Source organism: Delphinapterus leucas, chromosome 11 (assembly GCF_059928025.1).
Source record: "Delphinapterus leucas isolate spDelLeu-1000000601 "Yukka" chromosome 11, BTC_Dleu_Yukka2, whole genome shotgun sequence".
NCBI lineage: Eukaryota > Metazoa > Chordata > Mammalia > Artiodactyla > Monodontidae > Delphinapterus > Delphinapterus leucas.
The window spans coordinates 87067721-87088238 of NC_143139.1; the positions used below are offsets into that span (position 1 = coordinate 87067721).

Here is a 20518-nt window from a genome sequence, read left to right on the forward strand (position 1 = left end):
GCCTGACATGTCATAAGGGGAAGGATAGATCAACAACTTATGGTTTCAGCCATTTCTGGCAGTGGCTGTAGCTGTTCATATGAGATGATGACAGTTCACTTAGTTAATACTTTGTTAATACTTGGGAATTCTTCCTAGAATATCCTGACTTCTATTATGTATGGCATAAGAATAACTGTTTTGGGTGTTCGATGGGCCGTAGGATGACTCTCAGGGTTGTAGTAATGTACCGGACTTCTTCATTAAGGCATTCATTCAATCCCCAATGTTTCCTCACCTCTCTTTTATTTGCCATAGGGTGATTCTCATCAGTTTCGTGTCATGGCAGCTGTTCTTCGCCATTGTTTACTAATCGTAGGTCCAACTGAAGACAAAACAGAAGAGCTACACAGGTAGGTAACCTCTACTGATATTTCAGTGAAAGACATAATAAGTTCTTATTGTTTTTATGCATCTAATTTTAATTGTTATAAACACAAGAAAGTGAAAATATTACAGTAAACTGGGTAGCTGGTAGGTCAGAAATCATTACTATGCCCTGATGAGAAATTTTCATTCTTTGACTTTGTTATATTAAGCCCCAACAAGAGAAGAGAATTTGGCATTTGTTGCATTCAACAATAAAACCCAGAACGATAATAATAGCACACAGTTATTGAATACTGTGTGTGGCATTATGCTAAGTGCTTTATAAAGATTAACTTCTTTTAATCATCACACCAACCGTATGAGGTAGGTACTATTTTTCCCTTTCAATACATGATGAAACTGAGTCATAGAAAAATCAAGCAGTTTCTCCAAGATTGTTCAACCCTAATAAGTGAAAGAGCTTGGGGTTGAACCCTGATTTTAATTACTACACTTAAACTAATACTCTCACTATTTTCATTGTAAGAGTATTTACCAAAAAGTATATCTTAAGCAACATTAATTAAATTTTTAAAACTTATTATAAGATTTGGGCCACAGTCTCAAGTATTAATATATAAAAAATAGTTCAATTTTTGTGACTTGCCTATTAGAGCTATTATGGACTACTGTTTAAAGTTATCATTCTCGGGGCTTCCCTGGTGGCACAGTGGTTAAGAATCCACCTGCCAATGCAGGGCACATGGGTTCGAGCCCTGGTCTGGGAAGATCCCACATGCCACAGAGCAACTAAGCCCATGCACCACAACTACTGAGCCTGCACTCTAGACCCCACGAGCCACAACTACTGAGCCTGGGCTCTAGAGCCCATGTGTCACAACTACTGAGCCTGTGCTCTAGAGCCGAGAGCCACAACTACTGAAGCCCCTGCACACAGAGCCCGTGCTCCGCAACAAGAGAAGCCACTGCAACGAGAAGACTGTGTACAGCAACGAAGAGTAGCACACGCTCGCCGCAACTAGAGAAAGCCCACGCGCAGCAATGAAGACCCAATGCAGCCAAAAATAAACAAATAAATAAATAAATTTTTTTTTTTAAATTATCGTTCTCTGAGAACAGGTGAAGCAGTATTAATGCATCTTTCTAGTTCTCTTACTATTTTGTATCAGGTTTCTAGTAACAAGTCCTCTGACTTTAACATGAGATTGCTTGTGGCACTTTATAAGAACACAAATGGCATTTTAAACAATTCAAATAAATTTCAAATCTGCAAACAAATAACTTTGGCATTAAGTCTGCTTTACAAATAATTTAAAACTGAGTTCTTAGTAGAAATTACCTTTTGAGCATTTATAGTATTCTGTTTTCCACAGTATGGCTTAAATAAAACTATAGAAATACAACTAGAGTGTAAAGTGAAACATACCCTTGTTCTTTTTCAGTCATACCCATATTATTTTAGTTATGATTGGCAGTTTATTATTTGATATTGTACTGAGTTTGTTGGTAGGTTATCTTTATGTACTCTGCCCTGCAAATCTTCAAAAGATTGTTTTCTTCAAAATTAAAAAGCATACTTCTTTCTGCAGCTACAGATCAAAATTTCCTTTAATTTTCTTGAAGCTGTGTCTTTAAAAATAATCAGATTAACTGCAATAAATCATATCCTCTAAAAAGATTTTATTAAGCATTTTTGTCTGACTAATTTTTTATAATCAAGAGACACTATAAATTTAGCTATTCAAACTTAAAACTACAAGAAAATGGGTTTATAAGCCCAGGTATAAATGTATGTATGTATGTATGTATGTATGTATTTATTTATTTATTTTGGAAATTACATATCACAAGTTAAATGGCATTCATACAAGGATGTGAGAAGAAAGTGTTTTGATGGGAATTGTTACAGTAGTCACAAAAACATTGCTAAGGCTTTCTCTGAAGAGTGAATTTAATATTTTAAAACAGTACCCAGTATTCGTAAAAAGAGAGCAAAACTGTAAAGAGGTTTTAACACTCAGATTTTTTTAAAGTATAGATTTCTTTATTTTACTTTCTGATGATGTTTGCTTTAAATATTTATTTTTCTTAAATAAATTTAAAAGATATTTTTCTTTAAATTTACTTCTATAAGTTGCTCTGATAAAATATCTGTTAGCTACATTGTAAATAAGAAGGAATACCCCTAGAGCCATAGACAAGATTTATATGTATTGCTAAAAGGCTTTCCTGGGAGATTGAGGTTGCTGCTGACATGACAGTTTATCTGGACTGGCCCTGCATGTCCCTTTAATCAGAATTAAAGTGTTTAGTATCATTTGAGCAGTAATGACTCTAAGCTAATCCATTTAAATGCAGAAAAAATACTATGCCAACCTCAAAGGGCTATTTTAAGAACCTTACTAGAATTGTAATATCTACTAAATTCTGCCCATTTGTAGTGACCCTGAAAAGAGTTTGTGTGTGTGTGTGTGTGTGTGTGTTTAAGGCATCATTTTAAAAATAATCAGAATGTTTCAAGGTAACATCTCATTCTATTTTTTTTTTTTTTTTTTTTTTTTTTGCGGTACGCGGGCCTCTCACTGTTGTGGCCTCTCCCGTTGCGGAGCACAGGCTCCAGACGCGCAGGCTCAGCGGCCATGGCTCATGGGCCTAGCCGTTCCACAGCCTGTGGGATCTTCCCAGACCGGGGCATGAACCCGTGTCCCCTGCATTGGCAGGCGGACTCTCAACCACTGCACCACCAGGGAAGCCCCATTCCATTTTTTAAAGTTAATATCTAAGTTTGTTTTTTGCTTTTCTTTTTTAAGGAAAAATGTAATGAAAGAGGTAAACCTAGATAGTGTGGTGTATGATTATGCATTGTCATCAAACTCAAAGGGTTGTAATAATGATTAAATGAGAAATTAGTAAAGCCATCCATCCCTGGCACTGAGTAAGCTCTCAGTAAATGGGGGAGGAGCTGCTACTGCCACTGCCACAACACTGCAGCCACTGCTACTTCTGTTACTATTATTATAATGAGCATATTAGCTTTTAGATCCATTGTTTAGTTCTAAAGCTCCTTTTTAAGGTTTATTGAATTTTTTTAACATCTTTATTACAGTATAATTGCTTTACAGTGGTATGTTAGTTTCTGCTTTATAACAAAGTGAATCAGCTATATATATACATATATGCCCATATCTCTCCCCTCTTGCGTCTCCCTCCCACCCTCCCTATCCCACCCCTCTAGGTGGTCACAAAGCACCGAGCTGATCTCCCTGTGCTATGCACCTGCTTCCCATTTGCTATCTATTTTACATTTGGTAGTATATATAAGTCCATGCCACTCTCTCACTTCGTCCCAGCTTACCCTTCCCCCTCCCCATGTCCTCAAGTCTATTCTGTACATCTGCATATTTATTCCTGTCCTGCCCCTAGGTTCTTCAGAACCATTTTTATGTTGTTTTAGATTCCATGTATATGTGTTAGCATACAGTACTTGTTTTTCACTTTCTGACTTACTTCACTCTGTATGACAGACTCTAGGTCCATCCACCTCCCTACAAATAACTCAATTTCATTTCTTTTTATGGCTGAGTAATATTCCATTGTATATGTGTGCCACATCTTTATCCATTCATCTGTTGATGGACACTTAGGTTGCTTCTATGTCCTGGCTATTGTAAATAGAGCTGCAGTGAACATTGTGGGAGTTTATTGAATTTTCATATTTTGTTTAGGAAGCTATTTCTTTGTATATATTGCGATTGTGTAGTGAAATCTGTTTTCTGTTAATCTAAGATTTTCTCAAGCCAGATGCTTGGTAGGCATGTCAGGAGCCTGTTAAGGTACTCTAGGAGATGAGTGGGTCAAAAAATGGCTTAGCAGCAGTTTTTCTGATATGTTGTCTGTGTAAGACAGTGCCTTTTTCTTTTTTCCCTAGAGAAATCAGGAGAACATGGACATAGAGATAAAATGAGTTAGTTCACAAAGATAGCTGACCTTGATGTCGACTTCCTTTCCACTAATCAGCATCTTATGTAGTTTCTACAATCTGTTTGTTCTATTTCATTTCCTTCTGTCTATACTTATGGTAATAAGTAAATTGTTGGTATGATCCACCTTTTTGGCTCCATTAAAGGACATCCTAATTCTGTCCAATTCTAATATCTGCCTGAGAGTATTTTGAGCCCTCTTGTCCATAATCAGTAAGCTTATGCATAAACACTTAGCCAAAAAAAAGTTGCATGTGGATGTGGTTGTGATTTTGTTTTATTTGGAGAGAAGGGGAAAGATGGGGATGGCCTATACACTAGAGAAGAAAGGAGAGGGGAGGACCAGATCTGATTTAATTTCTTGCAGCTTTTCAGCATAATTTCTTTCACGCAACACATTGGCATCTACAAAGCTTTTTTTTGTTTTGTTTTCTTTTACCCAAAAGAGCCAGTGTTATTTAAAAAGTACTTACCTCCCTGGAGATTGGTTCAAGATGGTGGAGTAGAAGGACGTGCGCTCACTCCCTCTTGTGAGAGCATGGGAATCACAACTAACTGCTGAACAGTCATCGATAGGAAGACACTGGAACTCACCAGAAAAGATACCACACATCCAAAGACAAAGGAGAAGCCACAATGAGACGGTAGGAGCGGCGCAATCACAATAAAATCAAATCCCATAACTGCTGGGTGGGTGACTCACAAACTGGAGAACACTTATACCATAGAAGTCCACTCACTGGAGTGAAGGTTCTGAGCCCCACGTCAGGCTTCCCAGCCTGGGGGTCCGGCAACGGGAGGAGGAATTCCTAGAGAATCAGATTTTGAAGGCTAGCGGGATTTGATTGCAGGACTTCAACAGGACAGGGGAAACAGAGACTCCATTCTTGGAGGGCACACACAACATAGTGTGCACATTGGGACCTGGAGAAGGAGCAGTAACCCCATAGGAGACTGAACCAGACCTACCTGCTAGTGTTGGAGGGTCTCCTGCAGAGGTGGGGGGTGGCTGTGGCTCACCATGAGGACAAGGACACTGGCAGCAGAAGTTCTGGGAAGTACTCCTTGGCGTGAACCCTCCCACAGTCCACCATTACCCCACCAAAGAGCCGGGTAGGCTCCAGTGTTGGGTCACATCAGGCCAAACAACCAACAGGGAGGGAACCTAGACCCACCCATCAGCAGACAAGCAGATTAAAGTTTTACTGAGCTCTGCCCACCAGAGCAACACCCAGCTCTACCACCACCAGTCCCTCCTGTCAGGAAACCTGCGCAAGCCTCTTAGATAGCCTCATCCATCAGAGGGCAGAAGCAGGAAGAACTACAGTCCTACAGCCTGTGGAACAAAAACCACATTCACAGAAACATAGACAAGATGAAAAGGCAGAGGGCTATGTACCAGATGAAGAAACAAGATAAAACCCCAGAAAAACAACTAAATGAAGTGGAGATAGGCAACCTTCCAGAAAAAGAATTCAGAATAATGATAGTGAAGATGATCCAGAACCTTGGAAAAAGAATGGAGGCCAAGATGGAGAAGATGCAAGAAATGTTTAACAAAGACCTAGAAGAATTAAAGAACAAACAAACAGAGATGAACAATACAATAACTGAAATGAAAAATACACTAGAAGGAATCAATAGTAGAATAGCTGAGGCAGAAGAACAGATAAAAGACCTGGAAGACAGAATGGTGGAGTTCACTGTTGTGGAACAGAATGAAGAAAAAAGAATGAAAAGAAATGAAGACAGCCTAAGGGACCTCTGGGACACCATTAAATGCACCAACATTCACATTAAAGGGGTCCCAGAAGGAGAAGAGAGAGAGGACCTGAGAAAATATTTGAAGAGAGAGATTATAGTTGAAAACTTCCCTAACATGGGAAAGGAAATAGCCACCCAAGTCCAGGAAGCCCAGAGAGTCCCAGGCAGGATAAACCCAAGGAGAAACACGCCAAGACACACAGTAATCAAATTGACAAAAACTAAAGACAAAGAAAAATTATTGAAAGCAGCAAGGGAAAAATGACAAATAACATACAAGGGAACTCCTATAACGTTAACAGCTGATTTCTCAGCAGAAACTCTACAAGCCAGAAGGGAGTGGCATGACATATTTAAAGTGATGAAAGGGAAGAAATTACACCCAAGATTACTCTACCCAGCAAGGATCTCTATCAGATTTGATGGAGAAATCAAAAGCTTTACAGACAAGCAAAAGCTAAGAGAATTCAGTACCACCAAACCAGCTTTACAACAAATGCTAAAGAAACTTCTCTAGGCGGGAAACACAAGAGAAGAAAAGGACCTACAAAAACAAACCCAAAACAATTAAGAAAATGGTAACAGGAACATACATATCGATAATTACCTTAAACATGAATGAATTAAATGCTTCAACCAAAAGACACAGGCTTGCTGAATGGATACAAAAACAAGACCCATATATATGCTGTCTACAAGAGACCCACTTCAGACCTAGGGACACATGCAGACTGAAAGTGAGGGGATGGAAAAAGATATTCTGTGCAAATGGAAATCAAAAGAAAGCTGGAGTTGCAATACTCATCAGATAAAATAGACTTTAAAATAAAGAATGTTACAAGAGACAAGGAAGGACACTACATAATGATCAAGGGATCAATCCAAGAAGAAGATATAACAATTATAAATATATATGCTCCCAACATAGGAGCACCTCAATACATAAGGCAACTGCTAACAGCTATAAAATAGAAAACCGACAGTAAGACAGTAATAGTGGGGGACTTTAACACCTCACTTACACCAATGGACCGATTATCCAAACAGAAAATTAATAAGGAAACACAGCTTTAAGTGACACAGTAGACCAGTTAGACTTAATTGATATTTGTAGGACATTCCATCCAAAAACAGCAGATTACACTTTCTTCTCAAGTGCACACAGAACATTCTCCATGATAGATCATATCTTGGGTCACAAATCAAGCCTCAGTAAATTTAAGAAAATTGGAATCATATCAAGCATCTTTTCTGATCACAATGCTATGAGATTAGAAATGAATTACAGCGAAAAAGACGTAAAAAACACAAACACATGGAGGCTAAACAATATGCTACAAAACAACCAGGAGATCACTGAAAAAATCAAAGAGGAAATCAAAAAATACCTAGAGACAAAGGACAACGAAAACATGACAATCCAAAACCTATGGTATGCAGCAAAAGCAGTTCTAAGAGGGAAGTATATAGCAATAGAAGCTTACCTCAAGCAACAAGAAAAATCTCCAATAAACAATCTAACCTTACACGTAAAGGAACTAGAGGAAGAAGAACAAACAAAACCCAAAGTTAGTAGAAGGAAGGAAATCATAAAGATCAGAGCAGCAATAAATGAAATAGAAACAAAACAGTAGCAAAGATCTATAGAAGTAAAAGCCGGTTCTTTGAGAAGATAAACAAAATTGATAAACCATTAGCCAGACTCATCAAGAAAAAGAGGGAGAGGACTCAAATCAATAAAATTAGAAGTGAAAAAGGAGAAGTTAAAACAGACACCGCAGAAATACCAAGCATCTTAGGGGACTACGACAAGTAACTCTATGCCAGTAAAATGGACAACGTGGAAGAAATCGACAAATTCTTAGAAAGGTGTAACCTTCCAAGACTGAACCAGAAAGAAATAGGAAATATGAACAGACCAATCACAAGTAATGAAATTGAAACTGTGATTAAAAATCTTCCAGCAAACAAAAGTCCAGGAACAGATGGCTTCACAGGTGAATTCTATCAAATATTTAGAGGAGAGCTAACACCTATTCTTCTCAAACTCTTCCAAACAATTGCAGAGGAAGGAACACTCCCAAACTCATTCTATGAGGCGACCATCACTCTGATACCAAAACCAGAGAAAGATACTACAAAGAAAGAAAATTACAGACCAATATCACTGATGAATATTGATGCAGAAATCCTCAACAAAATACTAGCAAACAGAGTGTAACAGCACATTAAAAGGATCATACACCATGATCAAGTGGGATTTATCCCAGGGATGCAAGGATTCTTCAATATACACAAATCAATCAATGTGATACACCATATTAACAAATTGAAGAATAAAAACCATATGATCATCTCAATAGATGCAGAAAAAGCTCTTGACAAAATTCAACACCCATTTATGATAAAAAGTCTCCTGAAAGTGGGCATAGAGGGAACCAACTTCAACATAATAAAGGCCATATATGACAAACCCACAGCAAACATCATTCTCAATGGTGAAAACCTGAAAGCATTTCCTCTAAGATCAGGAACAAGACAAGGATGACCACTCTCACCACTGTTATTCAACATAGTTTTGGAAGTCCCAGCCATGGTAATCAGAGAAGAAAAAGAAGTAAAAAGAGTACGAATTGGAAAAGAAGAAGTAAAACTGTAACTGTTTGCAGATGAGATGATACTATACATAGAGAATCCTAAAGATGCCAGCAGAAAACTACTAGAGCTAATCAATGAATTTGGTAAAGTTGCAGGATACAAAATTAATGCACAGAAACCTCTTGCATTCCTATACACTAATGATGAAAAATCTGAGAGAGAAGTTAAGGAAACACTCCCATTTATCATTGCAACAAAAAGAATAAAATACCTGGGAATAAACCTACCTAAGGAGACAAAAGACCTGTATGCGGAAAACTATAAGACACTGATGAAAGAAAGTAAAGCTGATACAAACAGATGGAGAGATATGCCATGTTCTTGGATTGGAAGAATCAATATTGTGAAAATGCCTATACTACCCAGAGCAATCCAGAGATTCAGTGCAATCCCTATCAAATTACAAAAGGCATTTTTTACAGGACTAGAAAAAAAAAATCCTAAAATTTGTATGGAGACACAATAGACCCCAAATAGCCAAAGCAGTCCTGAGGGGAAAAAAACAGAGCTGGAGGAATGAGACTCCCTGACTTTAGACTATACTACAAAGCTGCAGTAATCAAGACAATATGGTACTGGCACAAAACCAGCAATATAGATCAATGGAACAGGATAGAAAGCCCAGAGATAAACCCACACACCCAGCGATAAACCCACACACCTGTAGTCAATTAATCTATGACAAAGGAGGCAAGGATATACAATGGAGAAAAGACAGTCTCTTCAATAAGTGGTGCTGGGAAAACTGGACAGCTACATGTAAAAGAATGAAATTAGAACATTCCTTAACACCATACACAAAAATAAACTCAAAATGGATTAGGGACCTAAATGTAAGACTGGACACTGTAAAACTCTTAGAGGAAAACAGAGGAAGAACACTCTTTGACATAAATCACAGCAAGATCTTCTTTGATCCACCTCCTAGAGTAATGGAAATAAAAACAAATGGGACCTAATGAAACTTAAAAGCTTTTGCAAAGCAAAGGAAACCATAAGACAAAAAGACAACCCTCAGAATGGGAGGAAATATTTGCAGACAAATCAATGGACAAAGGATTAATCTCCAAAATATATAAACAGCTCATGCAGCTCAATATCAAAAAAACAACCCAATCCAAAAATAGGCAGAAGACCTAAATAGACATTTCTCCAGAGAAGACATACAGATGGCCAAGAAGCACATGAAAAGCAGCTCAACGTCACTAATTATTAGAGAAATGCAAATGAAAACTACAATGAGGTATCACCTCACACCGGTTAGAATGGGCATCATCAGACAATTTACAAACAACAAATGCTGGAGAGGGTGTGGAGGAAAGGGAATCCTCATGCACTGTTGGGGGGGAATGTAAATTGATACAGCCACTATGGAGCACAGTATGGAGGTTTCTTAAAAAACTGATAATAGAATTACCATATGACCCAGCAATCCCACTACTGGGCATATACCCAGAGAAAACCATAATTCAAAAAGACACATTCACCCCAATGTTCTTTGCAGCACTGTTTACAATAGCCAGGTCATGGAAGCAGCCTAAATGCCCATCGACAGACAAATGGAGAAAGAAGATGTGGTACATATATACAGTGGAATATTACTCTGCCATAAAAAGGAACGAAATTGGGTCATTTGTAGAGATGTGGATGGACCTAGAGACTGTCATACAGAGTGAAGTAAGTCAGAAGGAGAAAAACAAGTATCGTATATTAACGCATATATGTGGAACCTAGAAAAATGGTACTGATGAACAGGTTTGTAGGGCAGAAATAGAGACACAGACGTAGAGAACAAATGTATGGATACCAAGGGGGGAAAGTGGGGGTGGTGGTGGTGTGATGAAATGGGAGATTGGGATTAACATATATACACTAATAATGTATAAAATGGATAACTAATAAGAACCTGCTGTATAAAAAAATAAATAAAATTGAAAAATTGAAAAAAAAAAGTACTTACCTCCCTGCTTTTTTTTGTTGTTCTTTGTTTAAACCAATTCATTTTATCTCACATATTTAAGGGGACAGTTTAGTACCTAATGACACCTCATTACAGTGCAAAGCATAATGTCTGTTTTTTCTAGCTTTATTGAGACATAATTGACATATAACATTGTATACATTTAAGGTGTACAGTGTGTTGATTTGATACACATATTGCAAAATGTAAAATGTAAAAAAAGTAAGCATGTCTTACACATGGCAGACTTCTAATAAATGTTTGAAAATTGAACCATTTCATTTTGGTTTATATTTATTAACTGAGCACTTACTATGTATTAGGCACTATGTTGAGCTCTAGAGGCAACGAAGGTGAATACAGTATAATCTTTGTTCTCCAGGGCTCACCAACTAGGGGGCAAAAGAGGCTGCTAAGTGAATAAGTGCACTTGTTTTGATGAGTGTTGTGTTAGACATAAACAAGTTTATATAGGTATACAGAAAAAGGAGAGTTCGGAGAGATTGGGGAGAGGGTTTTTTTCTTTTTGTTTTTAAAGCTCTTAGCTCTTTAACCTAATTCTCACTGTGAATAACAGTTATCTAGGTGAACAGATATTATCTGAACTATAGCTGAGTACCATGCTAGGTTCCTGAAGGATTCCACACCATAGTGCATAGTCTGGAGGAACATAGAGTATAAATGGGGAAACAAGACATGAATATTATGAAAAGTTAAATAACAATCAAGAAAAGAATAGAAGAGATGTCACAAGATAGTTTTTGAGTAGTTTCCCAGTAAATTAATTATCCAAATAATAATTGCTAATAGAATTCAGATAACATGCTCACTATGGTCTAGCATGATGAGGAAAGTCTTCCTCACTCATACTGTACCTGTTCTCCATCCTCATCCAGACCTCTGGTCCCCTGGTGATTCCTTTTTCTCCTACCTGTAAGCCTCCTTAAGGTTTCCTTTCTTCCCTCTCTATTCTAAAGCATTGGTTCATCATTTGGTTCATCTCTCTCTACTCCCTAATTGTCCTGTCCTGCCAGTGTTCAAGCACCTAACCCCAGATCTGTCAGACCACCTTCTTTCTCCAGTTCTAAACTCAAGCTGCTCTGTCCTGTAGGAAAGTTTTACCTAACCTGACAGATCGGTCCATCCTTTCCACTGCACGCAGAGTTGTTTTTCAAAAAGTAACTCTGCTTAGAATCCTCTTGTGGCTCCCCTCTGTCTTTATGATTAAGAGCAAACTTATTTTGTCACTATGCATTTATTAATGATCCGCAAATGCATCTGGGAAATTTGTTTTTCTGGCTTCTGCACCTACTCCTTTGCCAGCACAACTCTGGTTTAAGGTCATCAGTAACCCATTTGGCCATAACATGTATCTCATCATGACAATCCCCCTTCCCCACTCTACACACTCGTACACACACTTTTTTTGTCTTATGCCTACTAAGGCCCTGTCCTTTAGAGGCCTTGTCCTTTGCTTTAGACTTAGGAACCTGTTTTCATTTCCCCACAGACACCATATTCTCTCATTCTTCCAGATATTTGCTGTTCCCTCCTATAGTATAGTATGTCTCCTGTTCAAAAGCTCCTTAATAGCTGCCATTTACTATGTACCAGGCAGAGTGCTTTGCATGCCTTTTTTCATTTAATCCTCACATCAACCTGATGGGATAAATTTATTTCCCTTTACTTTAGAATTAAGGACACCAAGGCCTAGAATAGGTCATGTAATTTGCCCAAGGCACACATTTCTAGGAGGCAACTTAGAATTCAACCCATTGCTCTACAAATTATGTTATGCTGTCTTCTCTTAGGAAAAGGAGCATATTTTATTTATTTTTGTATACTTAGCATCTAGTACAAGGCATAGTAAATATTTGTTGAGAATAAAGTGAGACTTGAGCTAATCTTAAAGAATGAGATCATTCTAAACAGGAGAAAACATGGACAAATACAGAAATGAGACTATGTCTACAGCATACCTAGAGAACAATGACCAGGTCCCTATGGGTTAACACTTTGCCACCTAGATTTGCTGTTCCAGTCTTCTTTTGCCCTTTGCAGTAAACCTCCTCTAGGTATCGACTATCTGATTCTTCTACTATTCTCTCTTGAATCTAGTCTACTCAGGTTTTAGTCCCACTACACCAGAATGGCTATTATTAAGGTCACTTCTGTGTTTCTAAATCCAGTCACTTGATCTGTCCACATCATTTGACCACATGTGATCACTCCATTCTTACTGATATACTTTCTTCCAGGATACCATCCTATCTTGGTTTCCCTCCTACCTCACTAGTTGTAATTTCTTCCTCTCCCACTCAGCCTCTGGATGGTAGAGTGCCCCAGGCCTATCTCTCATAGTCTCTCAATCCACACTCACTCCTTTACTGATCTAATCCAATCTTGGTCTTTAAATACCATCTACATGCTAATGACTCCTCAGTTTATATCTCTAGTCCAGATCTCCCTCCCTGATCTCCCTGACTCTTACAGTTAACTTCCTGTTAACATCTCCATTTGGAAGTATAACAGACATTCCAAACTTAACATATCCAAGATTACACTCTTACTCTTCCCCTAAAATGTTGCTTCTCCTGCAGTGTTTCCCATTTCAATTTATGGCAACTCTAGCTTTCCACTTGCTAAGGCTAGAAGCTTGGATTCTCACACCCCACAACTAGCCTATCAGGAAATCTTCAAAATGTATCCAGATCTGACCACTGCACTGTTACCACCGTGTTCATTCACCTGAGTTATTATAATAACACCCTAACTGGTTGGCCTTCCTCACCTTTGACGTCCTACTAGTTGTTCTCAACATAGTAGCCAGAGTGATCCTTTTAACATAAGGATAGAGTATATTACTATGCCAAGCCCTGTGGTGGTTCCCCATTTCATTCAGGATAAAAACTAAAGTAATAATAGCCTGTAAAACCAATCTGGCCCCCTGTTACCCAGCTGAGCTCCTGTCCCACTCCTCACCCTGTGTGTGGTGGTTCAGCCACACCAACTTCATTGCAGTTCTTCATACATGCCACTACTCCTGCCCTGGGGCCTTTGCTCCTGCCCTCCTTCCTGGAAGGCCCTTTCCGCATGTAGTCACAGGGCTCACTTCCTAACTTCCTTTAAGTCTTTGCTTAAATGACACCATCTCAGTGAGGTTGTTCAGACTACCCTATTCAGAATTACAACTCACATGTCCTGTTTACCTCCTGAATTTTACCCTCAGACCATTTATCACCTTCTATTCAATTAACTTCTTTTGTTTGTTTGGGGTTTTTTTGTGGTACGCGGGCCTCTCACTGTTGTGGCCTCTCCCGTTGCGGAGCACAGGCTCTGGACGCGCAGGCTCAGTGGCCATGGCTCACGGGCCCAGCTGCTCTGCGGCATGTGGGATCTTCCCGGACCAGGGCACAAACCCGTGTCCCCTGCATCGGCAGGCGGACTCTCAACCACTGAGCTGTCAGGGAAGCCCTGTTTGTTTACTTTTAATTGACTGGTTCTCTACATGCTAGAAAATAAGCTCCAGAAGGGCAGGGATTTATTTCTATTTTCTTCGTAATACCTGCCTTAAAAATTCCTGGCATAAGTAATCAATAAATAATTACTGAACTGAGTTAGACTAAAGTAAACTTAGGTATTTACATGTGAAAATCTTTTGGAGATCTTGAGGTTCATTTAAGTAGATTTTCCAGCCATGAAAAACGATATGTGAGCCCCAATACATTTGACCAGGAAAGTTTGCCAACAGCTGTAGGTCTGCTTGTACTGTTATCATGCTCCTTAGTGTCATCTGGTATTAAATTGTTTAGCCCCTCGATTGATACAGGCCTGGATTTTAGGTTGCCTTCCTTCTCCCACAACTATCAAGGCTTTAATCAGAGCATTAAGGAGCTCTAAATATGCCCTGCTTTTGAATCTGCATATCAGGAGGGGGCTGGGAGTTTGAGTGGGAGGATGTCATGTCCCAGTGATTAATGATCTCTAGGAAGCTGAAAAGGGGAGAGTAATATACACAGTACTTCTACCCCCTGGAGTAGGAATGCAAACACCATTGTGCAGATCTGTGCATAGTCACTGACTTCCTGGTAGCTGGAGAATTTCATACACTCTTCTACCACAAATAAAACTGTCAGAGAAGTGACAGCTCAAAAAGCTGGCTTTCCTTACTTAAAAAGAATAGCTCAAACACAGTGAGCCAGAAAATTAATTTTGTAGTTGTTTGGGAACCCAGTTGTTTAATAAGAAACGAGAAAATGCGAACTTTTCTTGAAAAGCCTAAAACCTCCAAATATTTGTTGAATCAAACTCTACATTTGGTTTCTTAAATTTACGAAATTCCTGGAAACTGCTTATTTTAAATGAATCTAAAGGGAAGCATTCCTTTGTAATGAAATGCATTGCCTTAAACTTTTCAGTGTGGTCTCTATGGTAGATTCAGAGAATTATACTACTGGTGGACTCCAGCCTATTGCTCTATGTGTTGAAAAACACCTAACATTTCAAAGTGGCTTTTACAGTTTTAGAAAGTAATTCTAAGGTAGAGTTCTATTTTTTTTTCTTTTAACCCCAGTGAATCTATGATATTTAATAACAGTTTCCAAATGCTTAAGTCAGAAGTGCAATATATTTATCTATAGATAAGGAACTACAGATGTTTGCAAAAATTTTAAAAGGAAAGTTTGAGGGAAAAGCATCGTATTTCAGCCAATTGCGATTATTTACAAATAATCAAAGTTAGAAACGTTGAATAGTAGTAGTAGTAATAGCAGTAGCAGCAGCAGTAGTAGATTCTTAGTGGGGACAACCAAATAACTTGTATTTTACCAGGAACCTTTCATTTATAGGACTTGTTAAATTATTTTTGTTCTTGGTTCTGATTTTTTGGTGCCCTTTACATTACCAGTTATTGTTCTCCATTGTCTACTTTTTCAACTTTGAGTTCTTATGAATTTTTTTTCCCGTAATATAAAAAGAAAGAAAAGAAATATTCATTCTTGGGGAAATGCAGCCACACTTCAGGGTAAAGGAGAGAAAATATTTTGTATTTTATTTCTGTTTTGTTGTTGTTTATTTTGTTTTATATTTGAGGGTGTCACTATAATCTAAATTAAAAGGAACTACTATGGGCTAAATTAAGACAGCATCAGTTAGATTAAGCTCTGAATTTGGTTTCCAAGTGGTTAGACTTTTAAATTGTATTTGCAAGAGTTTATTTTTAGTCAGGATGCAGTTATTTTTAGATCTGCTTCTCTGTCACTAGGAAATGTAATGCCTGTCTCTCCACTGTTGTTTATCAGGAAGTTCTGAGGCGCAGGCTTTTAAGATCCAGCTAGCACAGAAGACCACCTCTCCTTTTAAAAGGAAAAATATGAAATAATGCATGAAGGAAAATACATGAATTGAGAGCATGTCTAATTTTTAAATTGTTAGTGTCAAACACTAACAATTTTAATTTTAATCTCTTATACACTGAGCAATGGAACAAGATTTTTAGGGAATACCAAAAAATACAAGGTTTGGGTTCCCCCTACTGGTGTGCATCCCAGGCACATTATTTCATTAATACATAGAAAGAAAGGCCTGGGGGATAGATATTCGAAGTAGCTATGTTGGCCTCTTTTAAAGAAATCTGGGGACAAGAGAAGGAGAAAAAGCACCATTTACCATTTTCTGCAAATGTCTTATGAAATAAGGGATGATCTAAAAATTGTATTTCTGTATCTAGAAAGGACAAAATTTAATCCTACAATATTTGGTTTTTAATGTTGTTGCCTCTGTGATAAGCTGCTTATATACAGTGTTCCTCAAATGCTTTATGTTGTAATCTAAGGAATAATAAGACATCAGTGAATCCACAAAAGGATTTAAAATCCCAAGGAAAAACTGCAAATCTAGTATTGTATCATAATAAAATTAAAGAGCTAGTGTTAAAGCTCACTAATTCCTATTTTAGCATTTCAGAGAGTGACATGACATCATATGATTGTGTGTGTCCATTTAACATCTGTTCTTTCTAATTTGTCATGTGTGTATTTGAAACAGTTCTCTTTATTTTCTGTTAGTAAATGCCAAATAATATTAAAGGCTCATTTTGAAAAAGAAGAATTTTAATTGACTCCTAAAAGTCACTTCTGAACTTATTACGTTTGTGTTTTAAAGGACTAGTCAGTCAAATTAAAATATTGTCTTTTTAAATTGCTTTTCAGCAATGCAGTCAACCTTTTAAGCAATGTTCCAGTCTCTTGTTTGGATGTTCTCATTTGTCCATTAACCCATGAAGAAACAGCCCCAGAAGCAACGACGCTAGATGAACTGCCCAGTGATAAAACAGCTGAGAAAGAAACAGTTTTGAAAAATAATACCATGGTATACAATGGTATGAATATGGAGGCCATTCATGTTTTACTTAGTTTTATGGAGAAGAGAATAGACAAGGTAAGACTGATAAAATTGAGAAGATGCTTCTAAAGAATGTAATTGTACACACATACAGGCATCACAGGATGTGATTTTTGAATCTAAGCTTTTTTTTTATAGCTGACATCTTGAACAATTATTTATACTCCAGAAAGCATTTTACTGTAGTAAATGATAAATTGCTGAAACCAAGTGAATTTGTTTAAAGCTGAAAATTGTGTTGATGCGACACCAAAATTGTGACTAGTGCCTGAAAACAAAGGAAAAAGTAATTACTTTTCTATGTAGGTATTTTGTAAGTTCTAGAAGTAAAAATATCTCCCCCCCAAAACTTGATGATAACTACTTTCCATAACACCTAAAAGACATCTTTAAAAGAAATTTGTCAACTTTGCATTTGTTGTAAGCTGCTTATTTTCTCTTTTCTGTCACTTGCTTTGTCGAGTATCTGTGTTAAAAGGCAGCAAGTTAGGATGGGTTGGTCATCAAAACCTTCGCCTTGTTTAAGCCCATTTGCTGAGCCAGTGAGGGCCCTAAAAAATGTAGAAAAATCCAGGAAGGATAAAAATGGGCATTAGTAAACATGAAGATAACTAATGAAATGGAAATATTTTTAGGAAAATAATTTTTAAAATAGTTTGTGCAGCTTTGGTAACATAAAGTGTCTCCCTCTCAAAAAAAGAGTATTAATATACTCAGTTATATGAAGAAAAGTAAACTGTTAGAAACTAAACTAATGCAGCATGTATGGTTTTCTTTGTAGGGAAGCAGCTATAGAGAGGGTCTAACTCCAGTTCTCAGCTTATTAACAGAATGTTCCCGAGCCCATCGAAACATCAGAAAATTTCTCAAAGATCAGGTAACTGTTTAATGCATATTAACATCTCAAAGTTAATCTTATATGTGTTTTTTTAACATAAAATTAATGAGTCAAATTCTATCACAGTCATTTTCTTTCAGAATGTCAGAAACTCAAAAAAGTTAGTGTTAAATCTTTGAAACCTTCCTAATCCAGAAATAAGTGACCCTGTCTATTTTTTTGAGTCATTCATTCATTTACTCAACAAATGTTTATTGAGATCTGTGTGCTGTATTCTAAGCATTGAAATACAAATGAAGTCTTTGCTTTGTGGAGTTTCCCTTATTGTAGGAGGACAAAAAGTAAATAAATGTATGATACAATGGCAAGTAGTGATAAGTGTTCGGAAGAAAGATACAGGGGAAGGGAAAACTTAAGGGAATAAGGAAGAACCTCTCTGAGGAAATGACATTTGAGCAGAAACTTGGATAAGTAAGGAAAGGATCTTTGAGAATATCTGGAAGAGGATATTCTCTGAGAATAGTTCTGAGAATATTCTGGAAGAGGAATGTACCAGACAGAACGAATTCAAAGTCCCTGGATGAGAGGATGCTTTGGTATGCTTAAGGAAAAGCAAGAAGGCTAGAGAACATTGTGCGAGGGGGAGAGTGGTAGATGAAGTAAAAGAGGTAAGCAAGAACCAAATAATGTAAGGTTGTACAGGAATTTTGATTTTCTTCTAAGTGAGAAGGGAAAGCATTGGACTATTCTGAGAAGGGACGTGATGTGACCTCATTTATATTTAAAGATATTCTGGCTACTATATATAAGATAGACTAAAGGAGTGTGAGTAGATGTGAGGAGACCAGCCCAAAAGAGAGCTGATGATGAAGGTTCAGAGTGAGATGGTAGTAGTTGGAGTTCATGGTAAGAAGTCATCTTTCTACCTCTGCATCTACTGTCTGTCTGCATCTATCTGTACCCCCATGTCCTATGTCTCCCCGCTCTATCACAAGGGATGAATTGTCCCTGCTTCCTTCTGTGGCCAGCCTCTGCACTCATATCCTGGATACCTTTCCCTCTCACCTCAAGAACTTTGCTCCTGCATTTACTCCCTCTCTTTCTTCTTATATTAATCTTTTTTTTTTTAATGTACTGGATCATTTTTGTCTGCACCCAACACATCTTCCATCTTAAAAGCAGAAAAACCTTCCCTTAATCCCACTTCTCAAGCTGCCTCTCCATTTCTCTTCTCTTCTTTATGCAGTGTTCCTCAGGAGAGTTTTCTGTGCTCACCCGCTCTCTTCCTTTTACTCATTTTGATTCTCTTCCGAACCCACTGTAATTAGGTTTTCATGCTTTTCACTCTACTACAAAGGTGTTTGTCAAATATCATCAACCCGATATTGCCAAATCTAATAGTTCTCAAACCTTTTTTTTATTCCCCGGTAACATTTTGATGTAATTAAGTATTCTCTCCTACTTGAAGTACCTTCTTCACTTGGTGTCTAGGACACAACAGGGAACTACTTCTTTGCAGTGTTTGAGCTCCCCAAGGCAATATTATCTTTGTCTCCATTTCTACTCTCTTGTTGGTCTCATTCAGCAGCCATGGTTTTGAAAGTCATCTATTCACTGATGACTCGCAAATTTCTGTCTCTACCCTTGACCTGTCCCCTAAGCTCCAGACTTATATAACATACTGCCTACTCATCTCCTCCCCTTGGATGTGTAGTAGGTATCTTAAGTTAACGTATCCCAAACTAATCTCTCGATTTCCCATCCCTCCCCACCCTGTCTTCCCCTTCTTTCCTCATTCACTACATGATACCACCATTTACCCCATTGTTTATTTATTGCCATATAGAATTTCTCTTAATAAATTAACTAGGTTCATTTTCCCCCATATGTTTATGGTCAAGATTTAATAAGCACTTTACTGTGTGTAGAGCACATTAATAGATATTGCTGATAAGGAGAAATTAGAAAGTAGGGACTCTTATCTTTGAAGAATTTATAGCCTATTGGAAGACTAGCTACCATCAAAGCATGAATAATCATTTAAGCAAAATAAATTAGTTAATTGATGAATTAAGGTCATTTCCAAGTTTGATTATTTTAAGACATTCTATCATGACTAGGAGGACTTGGTGGAGAATAATAAATGAAAATACTTTGTGTTCTATATTTTAGCTTTTTCACAGAGGAGATCCACGTTCAACTAAACTGTTTAGATTTTGCCATCTCTAACCAGGATAGCCCCCCTAAAATCTGTTAAACAGATTATTTATATGAAGGTCTTGGACTCTACATTATGTAGATACAAAAGATTGTGAGACCCACTCCTTATCCTCAAAGAAATACTACAGTACAGATAAAGAAGGAGACATGACAAGTAAAAGATAACTAAAGAAAGATACAAGGCACGATACAGAAATCCACTTTCTTTCTGAGGAAGCTGCACTATAGACTATGAGGATCAAGAAGGGCAGAACTTAAAGTAACAGATGATTAACTTTGATAATAGTGTAAATGGAACCATGGCTAATTAATTATTGTGCCCCATAG

The 20518-nt window shown here is 37.6% G+C and overlaps 1 protein-coding gene across 5 annotated transcripts in view; it reads left to right on the forward strand.

The window, feature by feature from the left end:
* Positions 1-20518, forward strand: part of RIC8B (RIC8 guanine nucleotide exchange factor B) — a 121561-nt gene that overhangs the window by 52851 nt on the left and 48192 nt on the right. For all 5 annotated transcript variants that reach the window (XR_004024464.2, XR_002648314.3, XR_002648315.3 and 2 more), the window contains exons 4-6: positions 298-392; positions 16941-17169; positions 17915-18010. Coding sequence is in view for 2 of the 5 variants with exons in the window: in XM_022600033.3 (XP_022455741.1) it covers positions 298-392; positions 16941-17169; positions 17915-18010 (420 nt within the window). In the remaining 3 variants the exon portion in view is untranslated. The remainder of the gene's footprint in view (positions 1-297; positions 393-16940; positions 17170-17914; positions 18011-20518) is intronic.